We start from the raw sequence: 22010 nt of genomic DNA on the forward strand, positions 1-22010 counted from the left end.
GCTAGTGATTTTTATTTTCTTCAGTAGTACCTGGCCACGAGTTAAACAGACTAGTAGAGAAAAGATATTCTGAGTAAAGGAGCACACTGAGTGGAACAAGTAGAAAGACAGAAGAAGATTTTGAGCTGAAAGGGAATTTTAGAATTCTCAACTTCCAGTTGAGAGTGGTGATTTGGTGAGGTCCTAAGGGCAGCTTTCTTGACATGAAGATGCTTCTCCTGAATGCATGAATAATCCACCCTACTGATTCCATTTTTAATTGCATTGAGGTTGAGCAGTATGTGAAACCTAAACCCACCTATACCAGAGGAAAATTTCTTAACAGAAATTATATAGAGATTATGAGATTTTAAACATCATTGGGAGTCATTAAATTCTATATTAATTTAGCTATTGTCATGAAACTTTATATACACTAAAATGCAGAGAACAAGATTATGGAAGAAGAAAGGTCAGAGAAGTTATGAAGTAGATGAGGATCATCTACATTATGTGAAAACGGCTTTGGAGGTGGTGAATGACTTTTCACCTTTAAGACATTTGAGAATGTTATACTCTTCAGTGCCATCTTGCTTTATGGCCAAAGCACTAATAGTTATGGTGATAAAAGCAAACCTTGCAGCTGGTTGAATTTAGGCAGCACAAGCCATGAAAAGCCAGGGAGAGCTCTATGTTACTAGGAAAGGCTCAGTGCTGCCATTTTCTTGTGTCTAGAGATACATCATGTGTAGAGATGCCTTGCACTGTCCGTGTACTGGGGTGGCTTCTGCCTTAGTGGTGTTTGCATCAGATTGTAGATACCAGTATTCCAAATGTGAATATGACACGGGGGCACAAGTTGAGAAGTGCCTGTGAGGTACATGGTAATATGTGGCAATATATATCCAGTATCTCAATCTCTTTTCGCCCCTGGAACCCATAGCTCCCAGTTTTTTGGCCCCCTTCTAATTTTAAAAACACTTAGCCGGGCACCATGGCTCATGCCTGTAATCCTAGCACTTTGGGAGGCTGAGGCGGGTGGATCACCTGAGGTCAGGAGCTCAAGGCCAGCCTGGCCAACATGGTGAAACCCCATCTCTACTGAAAATACAAAAGTTAGCCGGGTGTGTTGTCATGCACCTGTAATCCCAGCTACTCAGGAGGCTGAGGCAGGAGAATTGCTGGAACCTGGGAGGCGGAGGTTGCAGTGAGCTGAGATCGCGCCACTGCACTCCAGCCTGGGCAACAGAGTGAGACTCCATCTCAAAAAAGAAAACAAACAAACAAACAAAAAAACATGTAAGTTGAAAGCAATTAAGTTCAGTGTTTGAAGTGTTTTATTTAAAAAATTTTTTATTTTTCTTAATCACTCAGCCCAAAATGTCAATGTTTGAAATATTTTAAGGTGCCATTTTTGTTCTTATCCTCCTAACTGCTTTTTGGGGGAACAAAAAGCCCTGTGCCTAATTTAAGCCTCTTAACATTTCAAGTTGTCATTGATTTTTTCATTAATCACAAATTAAATAGATAATTTAAAATTGACTCCCTTCCTTCTCCTTTCCAGGATGAATTAGTGTCCAAGTCCAAAAAACGCTACTATGTGAATTCTCTACAGCACAGAGTGAAAAACCGAGTGTGGCAGACTCTGCTGGTACTTTTCCCTAGACTTGATCAGGTATCATATTTTTATTATATTTGTACCTTTGAAGCATATGATTTCATGACTGAACTATTTTGCAGAAACTATCATATACTGTTTTAAAATTGCAAAAGATAATGTTTCAAATTTATTCTGCAGTTCTTAAAATTGAAGTTATTCAAAAGTTTTTATTAACAGAGAGAATACCAAGGCAATTAGGTATTGTAGAAATAAGTTAGAAGTGGGTTTACATGGCCCCATTTAATACTTTTTCCCTTCGGTATTTTAATGTGACATTTTAACTGTTTAAAGTCTGATTTGCCATTTGATTAGGAAATGCAAATACTTCTAATTTTCTGTAGCTACGTTATTTTGGAGTGTTACACTGTTTTGGATTATCTGTACTGTAGAAACCAGGCAAATTGTATCATTTGGGATGGGAATATTGTTTCACATGGTGGATTTCCTTGCCCTTAACTTCATGAATAGTGTGACCATATAAACCAGCTAAGGAAAAGCCAAGTATCTTACAACAAAGTATCTTTATCCAAAGTTACCTTTTCTCTTCCCTGAGGAGGCAAGAAACAGTTGAATGGACGATCTGATTTTTCAAACCATCTTTGCTTAATATTCCTGTTGAGAAAATAGATCATCATTATGAGAAAGTGATGGTATATAACTCATGCAATTTTTAAAAACATTTTTCAATGCAAAAAACATCCTTCAGACATTAAAATTTCCTACTGTCCTCCCTACCTTCTTTTAAATGTGTGAGAGAATTAAAAAATATATATACTAACCTCTTTCTTTACAATCTTATGAAGTCTTATATCTGTGAGAGAGAAATAGTTCAGTAACAGTGTAAGTATATAAGTATATTCAAATAAAACTATTTGGAATAATTTAAGAGGAAATAGCTAAAAGAATTGCTTCTGGGGAGTAGTTTTGATGGATGTGGGGGGTGTGGGAGGTTGCTGTTTTTCATCATAGGTCTTTTAGTATTATTTGATTTAAAGTACATCATTAAACATAAGGATGCATTAAAAAAGGAAACATTTTAGAAATGCTCAACTAGATTACTGAGAGCATTTTTTTCTTAGAATGGAGAGGGTCTCCTAGAGAGAAGGGTGATGTTGGAGAGGGTGGGGAAATGTCCCAGCGGGCACACCTGCAAGGAAAAGGAAAGCTAGCAGTCTGTTATGGAGCTCAGAGTTGTAAACTGTTATGTCTTATGGTTTTGTTTAACCTTCATAATAGTCTTCCAAGGTAGGCCGTACATATTCTCATTTTGCCTCTAAGAGCACTGCAGTTGAGAGAGGTTAGGTGTCCTGCCTGAGAGGTTACACAGCTAGTGGTGAATGATAGAGGTGGAATTCAATCAAACCTAACTACAAAATGTATGCTCCACTTTATGACACCATCTCAGGGCTTAAAATGAGCCCTTTTGCTCTTTTTCTACTAAGTAGAAATTCTTGTAAGATTTTTCTTCTTTAAAATAAAGAAATATACATAATACATATTACTTTCATATGCTTATATAAATAGATATTGTTTTTCACCTGCTACTTAGATAGGTTCGGTCCCCCTGACAGAAATACAGTTTTGAAGAGGAGAGGGTGGAAGAGGGAAAGATGATTTTGGAGCTCAAGGTCTTAGCCAGAGAACAGTGCGGTAATTGTGGGGCAACACAGACCATGAGGGCAGGAGGACGATGAGCCTGAACAGAGGGCTCAGTGGCCCGAGACCTGCCCTCTGGGATGCTGTTTCCCGCCTGCTGACTTCAGTCTCTGTGCCATCCCTTGTTACAAGGTTTAAGCCCTGGCATCTTGGCAGATCTTGATTTGAACCTGAATTCTTCCACACTCACTAGGTATGTGACTTTGGGAAGGTTATTCAGCTTTTCTGAGTCTTTTCCTTTCCCTGTAAAAATACAGGTGGTGAATAACATTCCTTATAGATAGAACTGATTTCCAGGTAAATTATAAAGTACTAAATGAAGGTACTTCATCATTATATTTTAATCAGTAGTTTTTAAGAGTCTCTGCTTGGAGAGTTGTAGATCCAATAAATTACTTATGATACAAACTTTATTTTATTTTAAACGGAGACTATTTTTAAATTAAAATGAATAACTGTAACTGTTTAATTGTGAACTTTTTTTTCTCAGAATTTCTTGAATGGAATTATTGACAGGATTTTCCAGGCTGGTTTCACCACCAATCAAGCATCCATAAAATATTTTATAGAATGGATTATTATATTGATTCTTCATAAATTCCCTCAATTTCTTCCAAAGTTCTGGGATTGTTTTTCTTATGTAAGTAAAGAATATTTTTTATATATTTTTAAACTAAGACATGATTTTGACAATGCTTAGAGATTTGTTTCACTTAAATAGTTGTTTCTGACTCTCAGTTGCCCTATTGTATTGACATCATATGTTATGTTTTGCAAGATCTGAATTAATTCAGAAGACAGAAATCCCTGGCATTCATTTTGAATATTTCATAGTTTTTGAGAGCTGTTCTGTTGAACAAAATAAAGATGGAAAAGGCGTTTGTCATTAAGAAGTAAGGGAAGTAGGTGCATTCTATATTCTTATTTACCAAGCAATGTCTTTGTTTGATCTTAGAAATATGAATGATGAGGAATTAATTGCATTCCTTAAAATTAAAAAAAAGGTTTTGGGAGATTTCAAACATAACATAGAAAGAATAGAAGTAATATCAGTTCATTTCCTTTCTTGTTTCATCTGTACCCTCACACACTCCCCTAATCGCTTTCCAACTTTTCTAATATATTGAAAATCATATTTATTTATTTATTTGTTTATTTATTTATTTATTTATTTTTTTCTGCATTCTCTCACTTATTTTTTTTTTATTATCATACTTTAGGTTTTAGGGTACATGTGCACAATGTGCAGGTTTGTTACATATGTATCCATGTGCCGTGTTGGTTTGCTGCACCCATTAACTTGTCATTTAGCATTAGGTATATCTCCTAATGCTGTCCCTCCCCCCATTCCTTCTGAAACTATTCCAATCGATAGAAAAAGAGGGAATCCTCCCTAACACATTTTATGAGGCCAGCATCGTCCTGATACCAAAGCCTGGCAGAGACATAACCAAAAAAGAGAATTTCAGACCAATATCCTTGATGAACATTGATGCAAAAATCCTCAATAAAATACTGGCAAACCGAATCCAGCAGCACATCAAAAAGCTTATCCACCATGATCAAGTGGGCTTCATCCCTGGGATGCAAGGCTGGTTCAACATACGCAAATCAATAAATGTAATCCAGCATATAAACAGAACCAAAGACAAAAACCACGATTATCTCAATAGATGCAGAAAAGGCCTTTGACAAAATTCAACAACCCTTCATGCTAAAAACTCTCAATAAATTAGGTATTGATGGGACGTATCTCGAAATAATAAGAGCTATCTATGACAAACCCACAGCCAATATCATACTGAATGGGCAAAAACTGGAAGCATTCCCTTTGAAAACTGGCACAAGACAGGGATGCCCTCTCTCACCACTCCTATTCAACATAGTGCTGGAAGTTCTGGCCAGAGCAATCAGGCAGGAGAAGGAAATAAAGGGTATTCAATTAGGAAAAGAGGAAGTCAAATAGTCCCTGTTTGCAGATGACATGATTGTATATCTAGAAAACCCCATTATCTCAGCCCAAAATCTCCTTAAGCTGATTAGCAACTTCAGCAAAGTCTCAGGATACAAAATCAATGTACAAAAATCACAAGCATTCTTGTACACCAATCACAGGCAGAGAGCCAAATCATGAGTGAACTCCCATTCACAATTGCTTCAAAGAGAATAAAATACCTAGGAATCCAACTTACAAGGGATGTGAAGGACCTCTTCAAGGAGAACTACAAACCACTGCTCAATGAAATAAAAGAGGATACAAACAAATGGAAGAACATTCCATGCTCATGGGTTGGAAGAATCAATATCGTGAAAATGGCCATACTGCCCAAGGTAATTTATAGATTCAATGCCATCCCCATCAACCTACCAATGACTTTCTTCACAGAATTGGAAAAAACTACTTTAAAGTTCATATGGAACCAAAAAAGAGCCCGCATCGCCAAGTCAGTCCTAAGCCAAAAGAACAAAGCTGGAGGCATCACGCTACCTGACTTCAAACTATACTACAAGGCTACAGTAACCAAAACAGCATGGTACTGGTACCACAACAGAGACATAGATAAATGGAACGGAACAGAGCCCTCAGAAATAATGCCACATATCTACAACTATCTGATCTTTGACAAACCTGACAAAAACAAGCAATGGGGAAAGGATTCCCTATTTAATAAATGGTGCTGGGAAAACTGGCTAGCCATATGTAGAAAGCTGAAACTGGATCCCTTCCTTACACCTTATACAAAAATTAATTCAAGATGGATTAAAAACTTACATGTTAGACCTAAAACCATAAAAACCCTAGAAGAAAACCTAGGCAATACCATTCAGGACATAGGCGTGGGCAAGGACTTCATGTCTAAAACACCAAAAGCAATGGCAACAAAAGCCAAAATTGACAAATGGGATCTAATTAAACTAAAGAGCTTCTGCACAGCAAAAGAAACTACCCTCAGAGTGAACAGGCAACCTACAGAATGGGAGAAAATTTTTGCAACCTACTCATCTGACAAAGGGCTAATATCCAGAATCTACAATGAACTCAAACAAATTTACAAGAAAAAAACAAACAACCCCATCAAAAAGTGGGCAGAGGACATGAACAGACACTTCTCAAAAGAAGACATTTATGCAGGCAAAAAACACATGAAAAAATGCTCACCATCACTGGCCATCAGAGAAATGCAAATCAAAACCACAATGAGATACCATCTCACACCAGTTAGAATGGCCATCATTAAAAAGTCAGGAAACAACAGGTGCTGGAGAGGATGTGGAGAAATAGGAACACTTTTACACTGTTGGTGGGACTGTAAACTAGTTCAACCATTGTGGAAGTCAGTGTGGTGATTCCTCAGGGATCTAGAACTAGAAATACCATTTGACCCAGCCATCCCATTACTGGGTATATACCCAAAGGACTATAAATCATGCTGCTATAAAGACACATGCACACGTATGTTTGTTGCGGCACTATTCACAATAGCAAAGACTTGGAACCAACCCAAATGTCCATCAATGATAGACTGGATTAGGAAAATGTGGCATATATACACCATGGAATACTATGCAGCCATAAAAAATGATGAGTTCATGTCCTTTGTAGGGACATGGATGAAACTGGAAAACATTATTCTCAGTAAACTATCGCAAGGACAAAAAAGCAAACACTGCATGTTCTCACTCATAGGTGGCAATTGAACAATGAGAACTCATGGACACAGGAAGGGGAACATCACACTGAAAATCATTTTTAAGGAATTGATACTAAAATTAGTGATAGAGTTTATCATTGCTGGCTTCCTGACAAAGAGCAAATTGTTTCCAAGAATCAGTTCTAAATCTTGAATGCTTTCTTTTGGTTCCCAAATTCACCTTTCCCTTTCATAATAGATGATCTTGTCTTCTATTTTGTGTGATAATGGAGGTGCCTTCCTCAAAATATCTCTTTCTCCATTTCTTCCTATTTCAGGAAAGATATCCTTATTCTTTTTTTTCACATCTACGTGTGACCTGTTCGTGTCTCCTTTGGGACCTCACCGAATTCTTCACGCTTGTTCTGTTGACTTTTCCTCCACCCAGCTCTCATCCAGTGTTTTCCTTTCTTTACTGTTAAACTTCAATGTGTGATCTTTGCCTTCCTCAAATCACTGCGGCCCACTCCATTTTCAACAGTGATACATCAAGGATCTCATCGGAGCTGCAGACAGCCTTTCTCTTTTCCTCCATGCCCCCCACTTTAATTTCATGCCTTTGCGTTGGTGGTGGCTTTCTCCACAGCTGATCCTCACACTGTGGTCAACTTCATAATTCCTTTCCTGTTGTGCTGATAACTTCTCTATTTCCTTCATGTGCTTGATTCTCTCTCCCAACCCTTATGCTTGGTTTTATCTGAAGAGTCACTGGTTAGCCTGTCTGCTTCTCTTTCTGCACTTCCTTGGCATAGTAAAGCCCATCTCGGCCGGTCCCTACTTCTCCAGCCACCTGCAGGGCCTTTCCATAATCACTTCAAACTTCACCCTGTGTTAAACTAAACTGGTAATAGCATCTGGCCCTGAAATTGGCTCCCCTTTCTGATGTCTTTCATTCTCTCAGTCTCCTAGCTTAAAACCTGGGTGTCACCATAAGCAGCAGAAACAGCAGCCTCACCATAATCCTCAAAGATAGGTTGGAGTTTTTACCCTTAGGAAGAAAACAACGATTAAGTCAGTCGTCACACCACTAAGAAATGACAATGCTTCGGCCAGGCGTGGCGGCTCATGCCTGTAATCCCAACACTTTTAGAGGCTGAGGCGGGAGAATTACTTGAGGTCAGGAGTTTGAGACCAGCCTGACCAACATGTGGTCCCAGGTACTCGGGAGGCTGAGGCAGGAGAATAACTTGAACCCAGGGAGGCGGAGGTTGCAATGAGCCGAGATCACGCCACTTGCACTACAGATGGCATCAAAGTGAGACTCCGTCTCAAAATTTTCACCTCTTCCCGGGCTCCTCTGGCTCATCTTCATGTTCCTATAATGAAGACAGATTCTGTTATTTTTCCTTGAATTGCTTTTTACATCCATAGCTTTATTAATGCAGTTTGTTCATGTCAACTCTCAAATGGGTTAGCACTGCCCCAGAAATTCTCACAAAGGACGGGTTGGTTCTGGTGTACCCCCAAAACTTCCTGGTGCTACCGTCCACAGTAGTGCCAATTGTTACTTTTATTTGCTTAGCTCAGCCTCTCACTTGTCATTAGACCTTGTATATTCTCTTCGAATCTGATGTTATCTGTGGACATTAGTCAGTTTTTGATGTAGGCAAAGGAAGGTTTTGCTGATGGAATCAAAACGGGATTCAAAAAAGGTAGTGGGGAAGAGGGGAGTAGTAGGCAGCTTACACAATGCCGGGAAAGCTACAGAATCAGGCCTGGAAAATTGGCAGGAATAGGGGAGGCTCAGTGGCTTCCAGAAATGCAGCCACAGGCAGGCCAGAGAGAGCTGGTTCACTGGGGACATTACCCCACTGGACACACGGTGCCTTCAGCAGGGTTTTGCCGTAGCCAGCTGTATACCTGCTGTCTCTGCTGCCTGCAGTGGAGGAGGGTTTTCTGTGAGCTCTGCTCCTCTAAGTTGTAAGTTCTCAATTTAGAAATCAGAATTGGGGTCTTTGGAACCAGGTCAGTTGCCTTCTTGTTAGTGGCAAGGAGGCTGGGAAGATGAATACCTGGCATTTTTCAGTGTCCCCCAACACTCATAAGATGGAAGAATTCCCTAAACTTGGAAGGGGATTCAGGATAGATATCAAAGAAAGGGGCAGTTGTCTACCCGTTTCCTCCTTTATTCAAAGCAAATTACCTTACCCTTTATTTTTTAGAGAAAATAACAGTTGCCACATAGGAATACCTATATCTTCTCTAGAGCAATCAGACAAATCTGCCTATGTCAGTATCCATCTGAGATTTCTTCCTTTTACCATAAAAGAGTAGAATCTTCTCTAGTGCCAGAGTAATTCTTCCACTGGGTCTTTGGCCCTCTTCCCTCCTGTCTTCTCAGGCATTTGTTGCTATCAGCCTGTCTTCTATCCTCAGTCTCTCCTTAGCCAAATGGTCCCATTGGCTTTTCAACAGGCTCGAGTTGCATCCATTTTTTGTGGATATTTATACCGGATGCTTTCTCGTCGCTCTCCTATAATCACCCTGGCTCTCTACTATTTCATCATCAGACTTCCTGAAAGAGGTGCCTGGATTCCAGAGGTTTAGTTTTTTTTTTAATTTACTAATTTTATTTATTTTTTTGAGACGGAGTCTTGCTCTGTCGCCCAGGCTGGAGTGCAGTGGTGCGACCTCAGCTCACTGCAACCTCCGCCTCCCAGCTTCAAGCAATTCTCCTGGCTCAGCCTCCCGAGTAGCTGGGACTACAGGTGTGTACCACCACGCCTGGCTAATTTTTGTATTTTTAGTAGAGATGGGGTTTTACCATGTTGGCCAGGCTGGTCTTGAACTCCTGACCTCAGGTGATCTACCTGCTTCAGCCTCCCAAAGTGCTGGGATTACAGGCATGAGCCACTGCGCCCAGCCTTATTTTTTCACATCCTTCCCAACCCGCTCTTGAATCCATAGTAGACCAGCTTCCAGTTCAGTCACTTCTCAGAAGACACTGTTGCAGGAGTTAAGAGTGACTGACTGACGAGTCAGTGGTCAGCCTTCGTCTTCTTCTGTCAGCCATATGAATGCTGCTGACCATTTTCTTATTCTTGCTTCTAGTGACACACACTTTTTCTGGTTCCTCCTGCCCTCTTTTCTGTGTCCTTTCCAGGCTTTTCCTTCCCTGCCCACCTCTTAAACGGTGGTGCTTCTCTAGGGCTAGGCTTTTTTTATTATTGTTATTTTCTTATTTTTATAGTCAGTCTTATCTGTGTTGTGGATTCACGTATTACCTAATGTGAATGACTTACTCATTAGTATTTGTATGCCACACATCTTCCCCTGACTCTAGATCAGGGGTTGGCAGGCTACAGCCAAATTTGGCCTGGCAGAGTTATATTGGAACACAGCCATGTCCATGCATTTTCATATTGTCTTTGGCTGTGTTTGTGCTGACATGGCAGAGTTGAACAGTTGCAACAGAGGCTGTGTGGCCCGCAAAGCCATGTTTTTATGTATTGCTTGGCCTTTTACAGAACAAGTTTTCTGACCCTTGCTGTAGATGTTTTCATTGTAGATGATTTTCCCTTAGACTAAATAATCTAAAACGTAGATGTCTAACACCGAATGCCTTATTTTTTCCCTCAAACTTGATCTTCTTCCTACTCTAGGGAATACCACCACTATCTATACAGTTGCACAAACCAGAAACCTTGACACTTTCCATGCTCTGTATCTGATTCGTGATCAGGTCCTGATCTTTCTACCTGAATATTTCTGAGTTCTTTCTCGTCTGTCTCTGCCATTGTATCTCAGCCCACGCTACTGTCATCCCTTGCAGTGGTTCCCCCACTGGGCTGCCTACATCCACTCTTGGCTCTGTTTCCATCTGCTCTCCACCCTGAAGCCCAGGCAGGGTTTCCATAGTGAGAATTTCAACAGTGTCCTACGCTGTCTCAGGATGAAGACTACGCTCCTCGGAGTGTCCCATAAGGCTTGCGTGATCTTAGGCCTCTTTCCTCTCTAGTCTCTCTCTGTGGTCCATTCTCAATTCACTACACTAGGCACACTGATTGTCTGTTTTCCGTTGCTAGAACTCTCCAAAGCTTAGCGGTGTAAACAATGTTTTTTGTTTTGTTTTGTTTTTGAAACGGAGTTTCCCTCTTGTCGCCCAAGCTGGAGTGCAGTGGCACAATCTTGGCTCACTGCAACCTCTGCCTCCCAGGTTCAAGCGATTCTCCTGCTTCAGCCTCCCGAGTAGCTGGGGTTACAGGTGCCCGCCACCATACACGGCTAAATAATTTTTGTATTTTTAGTACAGATGGAGTTTCACCATGTCGCCTCGGCCTCCCAAAGTGCTGGGATTACAGGTGTGAGCCACTGCTTTTTTTTCGTGATGTGTGTGTTTTCTGGGTGTGGCTGGGCAGTTTTGCTCCTTGTGGTGTCTGCTGGGGCTGGGACTTCCAAATGGCTCCTTTGCTCACATATTTGTCACCTTAGCTGCAATGGCAGGAGCAGCTCTGGTGGCTGGGCATCGCCCCCTCTCCATGTCTCCAGCAGGGTAGCTGGGCCTCCTTATATTCAGTTCTCCAAGAATGAGCATTCCGGTGGATCAGAGGGTCGGGAGGGCGTGGGTGGGTCATGTCCTGATGTGCAAGTGCTCATCCAACCTCTGGATGCGTCAGGCTTGCTAATGTTCACCGGCCACAGCAAATCACATGACCATCCCTGCTGGGATGGAGGGGGCCTACATTGGGCATGCGTAGGGAGGGTTGGTTGACTGGGGGTCACCCAAGATAACTGAGTACCACACTGACCTTTTTAGTCTTTCCTGCTCATCACCAGACCTTTTGGTTTCAGGCTATTGCACATGTTGTGCCCTTTACACAAAATGGTCTTCTTTCTTCTCTTTATCTAGATAACTCTCTCTCCCTTCACATCTCAGTTCACGTGTCTTCTTTGAGACAGTCTTGCTCTGTCACCCAGGCGATTATAGATCACTGCAGCCTTGAACAACTGGGCTCAAATGATCCTCCCACCTCAGCCCCCTGAGTAGCTGGGACTACAAGCACATGCCACCACACCTGGCCAATGTTTTAAAAAAATTTTTATAGAGATGAGGTCTTGTTATGTTGCCTGGGCTGATCATGAGCCACTGCACCCGGCCCATATTGTCATTTTTTTTTTTTGAGATGGCATCTCTCTCTGTCGCCCAGGCTGGAGTGCGGTGGTGTGATGTCGGCTCACCGCAACCTCCGTCTCCCAGGTTCAAGTGATTCTCCTGCCTCAGCCTCCCGAGTAACTGGGATTATAGGTGCCCGCCACCATGCCTAGCTAATTTTTATATTTTTAGTAGAGACATGGTTTCACCATATTGGCCAGGCTGGTCTCGAATGCCTGACATTATGATCCACCCTCCTCGGCCTCCCACAGGGCTGGGATTACAGCACTAGGGCCCATATTGTCATTCTTAAAGGAAGTTACCTCCCCGAGTATTTAGATCCCCTTATTTTAGGTTTTCATAGCACATAAATAGTACTGCTTACAGTTAGAATTTTAATCTGATTTGATTTTTATCTTCTCCAGTAGATTTTTAAGTTACAGGAACTTGTTTCTATAGTAACTGACATACAGTAACTTAATTAAATAAAGGAATTAAACAATCATCTGATTTGCCTCTTGGATTGGTTTCCACACTGGTCTTCCTGCTAATACGCTCTTTTCTTTCCAATCTGTCTGGCATTTATCAGTTTATTATCACTAAAATAATGTATTATTCCAAACCACTATGATTATGGAATAATAATAGTTTCAGATTCCAGTTGAAGTCTTTTCCAACTGGAATCAGAGGTTTCCAGATTCCAGTTGAACAGTCTTTTTAAAAAATTTTCCCTAAGATAGCTGATTAAGTCTTCCATAGGTTTTTCACTATAGCTTTTTAAAGCCTCTACAGTATGATTCCATTTAACTTTTGAGCCTTATCTCCATCACTCCCTGCCAAACTGGCTTTGTCTCCTCTTGCTGCCTTTCCCTTAAGTTTGCCTCTTTGTCTTTGTTCTTATTCACTTATCTGTTCTCTCACCTTCCTGCTCCTTCTCCAGGCCAGTCCTTCCCATCCTGAAGGCCTCGCCTCTCCTGAAGTGAGCCTGCCCTTGGCTCTGCCACGTGTAATCAACCCTTGGTATCCATGGGGGATTGGTTCCAGGCCCCTCATAGATGCCAAAACCTGAGGATGCTCAAGTCCTTTATTTAGAATGGCATAGTATTTGCATGTAACTGACGTGTATCCTCCCATACACTTTAATAATCTTAGATTACTTATAATGTCTAGTACGGTGTACATGCTATGTAAATCGCTGTTATACAGTTTTAAATTTTGTTTGTATTTTTAATTGTGTTGTGTTTTTTAAATTTTTTATTTCTTTAAATATTTTTCATCCACGGTTGGTTGAACTCATAGATGCAGAACTTGTGCATACAGAGGGCACACTGTACTTTATTTTATTTTATGTTTTTTTTTTTTGAGACAGGGTCTTGCTCTGTTGCCCACGCTGGAGTGCAGTGGCACGATCTCAGCTAACTGCAATCTCTGCCTCCTGGGTTCAGGCAATTCTTCCACCTCAGCCTCCCCAGTAGCCAGGACTATGTGTGCGCTACCACGCCCAGCGAATTTTTGTATTTTTTGGTAGAGACAGTTTCACCATGTTGGCCAAGCTGATCTCAAACCCCTGGCCTCAAATGATCCACCCGCCTCAGCCTCCCAAAGTGTTGGGATTATAGGCGTGAGCCACCGTGCCCTGCTGTACTTAGAGTTGAGTTATTCAGTACTTTATGTGACCTGCTGATTTTTGTGTGCACTGGCATTTGGCTCTAGGAAATTATTTCCTTTGCTTTCAGTCCTGTGCCTGCTGCTGCAGCCCCCTTCCCACCCAGACCCCGGGCTGTTCCAGGGAAGAGGCTGCCTCCCATCCTGGGCCCTCATAGAGTCCAGCACGGCGCTTACACGTGCATGGCTCACAGTAAGCTTTGAATGAATATTTGTTTATCTGATTATTTTTTCAGGGTGAAGAAAATCTTAAAACAAGCATTTGTACATTTTTAGCAGTTTTATCACATTTGGACATTATCACTCAAAATATTCCAGAAAAGGTGAGTTGAAATTGTTTGTAAGAATTTAAACTTGACTATGAAGAAAGAATTTTATGTATTTGTACCAATTTTTTATATGTAGAGCATTCCTATGATTTTTGCAATTTCTCCCTTTCCTTTCCACTGCCCTGCTAATGTGCACATGTATTAGACACAAATACCCAGTAAATGGGAATTACCCATTTACATGCATACACACTGAGGTGTGCTTGAGTACATACCAAATTTATAGACAAATTACTGGGTAAGTTTTTGTTGATACTTGTATAAAATTAATAATTATTTATAATTATTAGGATTAGGATTACTTAGGATTCTTTAAACAGGACTTCCCTTACCTTCTTTGACTGAATGGTAGTTATTTAATAAATGCTCGTGCAAAGAAACTTAGGGCCAGACTATTAAAAGCTGTTGGGTAATTGAAGGTGATATAAAATGACTGTCATCATATGGAGTGTGCAGTAGAGTTACTTCATGTTTCTCAGGTTTAGAAAAATTTCCCCCGTAAGTTCTCACACAGATAAGCAGAAATCATAACTAATTTTGGTTAATCACTGTGGCAACCGTTGAAGAATTTAGGAGAACCTGCCAGTAAGATTTGGAAGAAGATTCTGTATTATTGTATCCACAGAAAAGAATGTACTGATATACTATAAACTCTAGGAGAAAACTTAATTGAAATAGTGTTATTAAGTGTTGAAAGTGCCATAAAAATGTAAGGGAAAATAAGCTTTCCTAGAATTTTTCAGTGTTCTAGTTTTTAAACAGTGATATGTTTTTTATTAACCTCTTTCATCCATTCTAAGACAGGCCTTTCTCCACACTGCATTTTAACCTCTAAAATCATGATAACACTTAAATTGATGGTGTCTTCCAGTGTGTATCAGCCAGATGGCAGTGTGTTACAGTTCCAGGAAAGCTCGTTCACATCTTCCCTAAGATCAAGAAGGCTCTGGCGTCAGATAAGATCAAATGTTGTCTTTCTCTTTTAAATATGTGCAGGAAAGAGATTTGCTTACAATCTATTGAGAAAGCTAAAACAGAGCAGACATTGTCCTGTTGCAGGGTAGATGAATAGCCTAAGAATAGTTTAGACGAATTCTGAAAATGAATTTACCTTAGAAGATGTTCATGTTAGATCTGGTAAAAATAACATGTTATTTTTCCATCAAGCCCTTTTTGTACTTGCCGTTTATTACATACTTTAGATTTATTTTTTATTTTCGAAACATCCAAAAAGGAACGCTAATTAGTAGAATGGAATAATTTCCATTGCAGCACCTTAGAAAAAAAAAAAAAACTGACTTGACATACCTAAGAAAAGGCCAAATTGATTTACTTTGTCAGTCTCTTCATTTGTAATACGTAAAGTCCACTGTTACCTAGATAAATGTAGGTTTTATTTCTTGGAAGCAATCACTTAAGACTTTCCATTTTCTTCAAAGTGTCTTACTTAACCTGCATATGGGATCTGTACTGAGCAATTAGAGATTCAAAACAGTTGTCACAACAGAGGTTGTAACCGCCCAGTAGGTTCACCTTTTCTGCCGCCTACACAGAGCCGATTTATCAAGACAGGAATTGCAATAGAAAAAGAGTACACAGAGCTGCTTGTGCAGGAGACTGGAGTCTTATTATTACTCAAATCGATCTCCCTGAGCATTCGGGGATTAGAGTTTTTAAGGATAATTTGGTGGGAGGGGGAAGGCCGGTGAGTCAAGGGTGTTGATTGGTTGGGTCGGAGATGAAATCATAGGGAATTGAGGTGTCCTTTTGTGCTAAGTCAGTTCCAGGGTGGGGGCCACGAGATCAGATGAGCCAGTTAATCGATTTGGGTAGTGGTGCCAGCTGATCCGTCGAGTGCAGGTCTGCAAAATATCTCAAGCACTGACATAGGAGCAGTTTAGGGAGGGTCAGAATCTTGTAGCTTCCAGCTACATGACTCCTAAACCAAAATTTCTAATCTTGAGGCTAATTTGTTAGTCCTACAAAGGAAATCTAGTCCCCAGACAAAAAGGGGGTTTGTCTTGGGAAAGGGCTGTTATCATCTTGTTTTAAACTATAAACTAAACTAAGTTCCTCGCAAAGTTAGTTGAGCCTACCCCTAGGAATGAACAAGGACAGCTTGGAGGTTAGAAGCAAGATGGAGTTGGTTAGGTCAGATCTCTTTCCCCACCTCAGTTACAATTTTGCAAAGGCGGTTTCAAAATCAGAGCACTAAGTGTTCCTATAAAAGGAAAAAAAAAAAAAAAAACTTTCTTAATTATGCTCATAGTTGTGTATTGTCCTTTCAGCTTGTTCATTGTATAAAATGAGCAGACATGAGAATTCACGAGCAGAGCTTTTTACACTGATATATGTGAAAGATCATTTACGTCCTGAAAGCCCCAGCCGAGGGATCACTGGCAGTACCAACATTTTTGGGTGTGGGCTGGGAAGCACTGTTTTCCCTATTGAGAATTATAGTGGGTTTTTTTCATGTACAAGTAATGTGTACTTAGCTCCAAGATCTTGGTTGCTAACACCATTCTCCAATAAAACAAACCAGGGACCACTGGAGAAATAGCTGATTCTAAAACTAGGGCAGAAAGTATGCAAGATGAGCCTGGAGCATCTTGTAGAGTCAGAAAGCAAGGCAGAGCTTTATACATACACACAGTGATGTGAGATGGGCATGCAGAGGGAACGTGTTCCCAGTGGCTGAAACTGAAACAGTATGAGCAACAAAATCAGTAGTGGATCCCAACCCAAAGAATAAAATAAATATCCTCGAGCCCACACCGATATAAATAAATGATTGAATCAATAAATGAGTCCAGGCACGGTGGCTCATGCCTGTAATCCCACACTTTGGGAGGCCAAGGTGGGCGGATCACTTGAGGTCAGGAGTTCGAGACCAGCCTGGCCAACATGGTGAAACCCCATCTCTACTAAAAATACAAAAATTAGCCAGGCGTGGTGGCACATGCCTGTAATCCCAGCTACTAGAGAGGCGAGGCAGGAGAATCGCTTGAACCCAGGAGGCAGAAATTGCAATGAGCCGAGATCGCGCGACTGCACTCCAGCCTGGGCGACAGAGCGAGACTCCGTCTCAAAAAAAAAAAAAAAAAGGGGGGGGAGGGACAAGGCAAAGCTCTTGTAAAAAAATTACAAGCAATTTTTATAGAAGCTCTGCCCTGAGGGAGGGGGAGCGTGACTTCTCACTCCTTCAGTGTGGGCTGCACAAGTGACTTCCTTCCAAATGGGATCGTTATAACAAAAGACTGTAACAAGGGCTATGGGAGTTATAAGACAGGAATTGTGGACAAAAACCAGTGTATATCATAACATCACACCTTGTAATGTTGGCAGTATAGTCACTGACCTTTGATAAATGTTGATGACATGTTGAGTAAAGGAATGAGAGAAAGAGGATTGTTTATATGTTTTTATCCTTCTCAGAGAAACTTTGGGTAACTGAAGTGTGTTATCAGCCATGCTGATGCCTTTGGTAAACTATTGTGTGAATATGGTTGTTTTTAATTGGTCTGTAGAAACTGGGCTGCCAGGTGTAGCCGGTCAGCATTTCCACATGAGCCTTAAGGGAGAAGTGCATTTGGTAGGAGCATCAAAATAGCTTCTGATATTTCATTAAAAGTTTGGGTCCGTCTGGTTCCTTCATTAGTATATGTCACTTCCTTTGACCTTCAGTGTCTATTAAACCAGGTGATTTTAGAAAGCAAGGGATTGCTTGAAATCTCCGGGCTGTGAAGACTGAAGTTCACAGGAAAAAACTACAGGGAAATTTAAACAGTTTTATTATTTTCTCCCTCACTTCTTAATTTTCCTGCCACTACTCAGTACTGTGTGGATCCAGGATCACTGTTAGGGAAGACAGAGTAGCTCAGAAATCAGTAGCGAGAAGAGGACAGCACTTTGTGTGGTATCTTGCTCTAGGAGCATTTTCAAGCCATCGGAAGTAGGACTCTTGAAGACTATTTCTGACTTTTTCAGCACAAATTAAGATAATAAGTGATGGAGGCTCCATTTGAAAAACACTGTGGTTGTATAATGGCTAGCATAAAACATTCTTTTTTCAAGTTAACTCAAGTACTAGAGTATTGGGGGCGGGGGGGAAATGTACTGCAGCATTAATGAAAACTAGAGCTGGGAGAATGTGTTTTTCCTTGAATAAATTGCAAATGCCAATGCACCGAATTTGTCCAGGAGGGAAGAATGAGAGGCCCTGGTAGCAAAGCCAGTGGAAGAAGTTTTACTAGGAGCAGTTGTATCATTTGTATACTTTTTTGTGTCATACAAGTGAGAGTAAAATGGTCCATGTCTGTGTTTTGAGGAATTTTTTGCCTTTCTTTTCAGAAACTAATTCTGAAGCAAGCCCTTATTGTTGTGCTGCAGTGGTGTTTCAATCATAATTTTAGTGTTCGACTGTATGCTTTAGTTGCTCTTAAGAAACTCTGGACTGTGTGTAAAGTGTTAAGTGTTGAAGAATTTGATGCCCTGACTCCTGTGATTGAATCCAGCCTCCATCAAGTGGAAAGCATGCATGGGGCAGGGTAAGGAGCCCTTGTCGCCCTCGTCACCCTCATCGCCCTCACTCTCCTCCAGCAGGGCCCACAGGGAGGGGGCAGTGCCCATGCCGTGTCAGCTTCTCCTTCCACATCCTCGTGCTGCCGTCCTGGAGCATCGAGGGCTCGGACTGGGCCAGGCGTAAGCAGCTCCCTTTGGGGTGTAATTACGGTTCATTGTCAGCTCCACCTTGACCTCTTAATTGCCCTTTTATCCTCAATCCTTTATTGTACAAATAATCTTTTACATACTTGTACATGTTTCTTTTCAGTATAGCTAAATGTCATCCTCTGTTGTTTGAGAACTGCGTAGAACGGCACGACCTGACTTTAAAGACACACTCTTAATCTCTCAGCTATACTAGTTATAGCTAAAGGCTTTTTTCTTTTCTAAGAGAACTCTTCTGTTCTGCAAACAAAATCATACATGGAAGCTCAGTATCAAGCAAGTGACGTGGATGGGGTGAGGGAGCGGTGCAGGACCCAGTGTCTGTGAAGCCCCCACGGTGGTTCCCGTGTCTGCCTCTCTTTCCCTGCACCTGTCATGGCGCAGAAGCAGGCTGCAGTGTCATAAGCATGTCCAGGTCTCTGCGCTTATTTCCTCATCTCTGAGGTGGTGCTGTTTTGCCTTTTTTTATTGTTATCATAGATTATTGCCATCCAGGAATTCTGGATTTTTTTTTAAATTTTAGAGACACAGGCATTATCAACCAACATAAAAGATTTTTCATCTTAAAAGCTGAAAAAGCACCCACTAACTTATATACACAAATGGTTAAGTGTTGGAAGCAGCATAATAGGCAAATAAAATAGCATTTGGAAAACAAATAGCATGTAGAAGTCTTGGCCGTGACCATTAAGTTATTTGTACATGGTACAAATAAGACTGAGTCATTACGTAGCTTCATATGGGGCTGGGGCGAGGGTACCTCCCTGGCCACAATGTACCTTTCTACCTCCCTTCACTTTTGATGCATTTGTTGAAAAGAGGCATTTGAGCATTAAGTGGGTAAGGGAGGTTTTAGGGGCTTGGGAGAAAGATATTTGATAAATACAAATAAATACTAAAATGGAGAAAAGAGAAAAGTGAACATCATGAGGTAAAACACGGGAATAGCAGGAGAAAAAGAGAGTTAGCTGTGGGGAGATGGGTTCCAGAGGAGGGACAGAGAGCAGAGGTGGGAATAGATTCCTGGCACATCATGCACAGTTCCGTGTAATGGAGAATGACCTCCCTGTGCCTGGCCCAGCAAAGGCTGGTCATCAAAATTAGTCATTCACTGTAGCATTGCAAGTGACCCCTAAAATTCTAACTGTCATCTGAAAACTAAAAATCTTGATCTTTTCAAGGGACCTTAAATGTCATTTCTCCTTGGTATATGGTGTATTTCCTATTATTTGGTGAATACATGGCTGAGTTTACATGTGTAGATTTGAACATTAATATTTCTCAGGATCGCATTTGCATTATCATGCAATAATCTAAACTCAAGCTACCAAAGTTGCTCCTAATCATATTTTATTATGTAATTTAATGAACTTACATGTTACTTGTGTTTGATGGTTAGAGATAGGTAACCAGGGGACAGACGGTATAGTTACCCCATAGACTTTTCGGCCCTTCCTTAATGGAAGGGAGTTTGAGGGAATTGCCATAATTTAACATGCAGATAGGCATTTGTCAGCTTGTAGTTTTCTCTGTGATTAGATGGTGAGTGATTATTTGGTATTGAGACATTTCGATCCTGGTTGTTGATCCTATTCCAAGTTTCTTGGTAGCTGTGTTTTGATTTCTAAAAGCAATTGGCTCCTCTCATATTTTTTATTAAGCAATAAAATGCGCTTTTAAAAAATAACTTTAAAAATCTCAGTACCAGGTAGGAGATATAGCCAATCAAAATAAGGCATCCAGCTGGGTGCAGTGGCTCATGCCTGTAATCCCAGCACTTTGGGAGGCCAAGGCAGGTGGATCGCCTGAGGTCAGGAGTTTGAGACCAGCCTGGCCAATGTGGTGAAACCCTGTCTGTCTCTACCAAAAATACAAAAATTAGCTGGGCGTGGTGGCAGGCACCTGTAACCTCAGCTACTCGGAAGGCTGAGGCAGGAGAATCTCTTGAACCCGGGAGGTGGAGGTTGCAGTGAGCCGAGATCTGGTGTCTTGGCAACAGAACGAGACTCCGTCTCAAAAATAAATAAATAAATAAATAAGGCACCTTAGGCATTAAGCCACCTCTATTCTGTGTTTGCCTACCTCCTTGGGATCGGCTTGTGACAGGCACAAGGCCAGGTGCTGGGGGTTAGCCAGGTAGATGAGCCTCTTTCTTCATGTGACTCACAGTCAAATGGGAATAGATATCAAGTAATCAGAGCGATTTTTAAAAGTTTTAAAATAAATCACAGAAAAGTAAATGTGGTGATAAGGAAATACAGACTATTCAGTCTGGGTGGTTTAGGGAAAGCCTTTCTAAGTAACATGATGTTTACATTAAAATCTAAAGCATGAATAGGAGCTAGGTCAATGAAGACTGAAGGAAAGAGATTTCTGTGCAGAAGACACTGTGTTTGGGAACGGCCAGCCCCACTTGATTTGCCCAGAGCTTTAACTAAAGCAAGCTTGGTCTGGCTGAGGGAGGCAACAGAGTAGTCACAAGATGGAGGGAGCCAGGGCCAGGCTTGGGTTGATGTTGAGTGAATTGGGAAGCCAGCAAAAAGTTAAACTTGAGAATGACATCATCCAGTTTTCTTTTGCATTAAAGTGTGAAGAGCAGATCAGAGGTGAGCAAGAGAGAGTGGGAGGAAAATTGTGATTTAGATTAGTATGAGATTAGTAGAGGGACAGAGAAATGGACAGGCTTTGAGGTAAGGTAAATAAGAGCCTAAAGTACTTACTGGATTTATCAAGAACCATTCGATAGCATAATTAGGGGATTGAAACCAAATTAAAATAGGTACAAGAGGGGGCCAGGTGCAGTGGCTCTTGCCTGTAATCCCAGCACTTTGGGAGGCCGAGGTGAGTGGATTGCTTGAGCCCAGGAGTTCAAGATCAGCCTGGGCAACATGGCAAAACCCCGTTCTCTATAAAAATAATAATAATAAAAAAAGTTAGCGGGGTATGGTGGCATGCACCTGTAGTCCCAGCACCTTGGGAGGCTGAGGTGAGAGAATCTCCTGAGCCCAAGAAGTTGAGGCTGCCGTGAGCAGAGATCGCACCACTGCACTCCAGCCTGGCAACCGAGTGATACCCTGTCTCAAAAAAAAAAAAAAAGTCCGAATGTGGATAGGATGATACATTAACATATATTACATCAGAGTGGTAGGTTTATTGGTGTCTATAATTTTCTTTACCTGAATATTTGGAATATTTAAAATATTTCATGT

General features: G+C 41.1%; 1 protein-coding gene across 8 annotated transcripts in view; it reads left to right on the forward strand.

Annotated features, from left to right (window-relative positions):
• TARBP1 (TAR (HIV-1) RNA binding protein 1) overlaps nucleotides 1–22010 on the forward strand; it is an 88678-nt gene that overhangs the window by 55972 nt on the left and 10696 nt on the right. For 7 of the 8 annotated variants that reach the window (XR_004030065.1, XR_004030066.1, XR_004030067.1 and 4 more), the window contains 4 exons: nucleotides 1544–1654; nucleotides 3786–3935; nucleotides 13981–14067; nucleotides 18424–18620. Coding sequence is in view for 5 of the 8 variants with exons in the window: in XM_003267273.3 (XP_003267321.2) it covers nucleotides 1544–1654; nucleotides 3786–3935; nucleotides 13981–14067; nucleotides 18424–18620 (545 nt within the window). In the remaining 3 variants the exon portion in view is untranslated. Of the gene's footprint in view, nucleotides 1–1543; nucleotides 1655–3785; nucleotides 3936–13980; nucleotides 14068–14944; nucleotides 16924–18423; nucleotides 18621–22010 lie in introns of those variants that run through there. The other variant, XM_030812660.1, reaches the window with a different exon arrangement.

This window comes from Nomascus leucogenys, chromosome 5 (assembly GCF_006542625.1).
Source record: "Nomascus leucogenys isolate Asia chromosome 5, Asia_NLE_v1, whole genome shotgun sequence".
In the NCBI taxonomy this organism is placed as follows: domain Eukaryota; kingdom Metazoa; phylum Chordata; class Mammalia; order Primates; family Hylobatidae; genus Nomascus; species Nomascus leucogenys.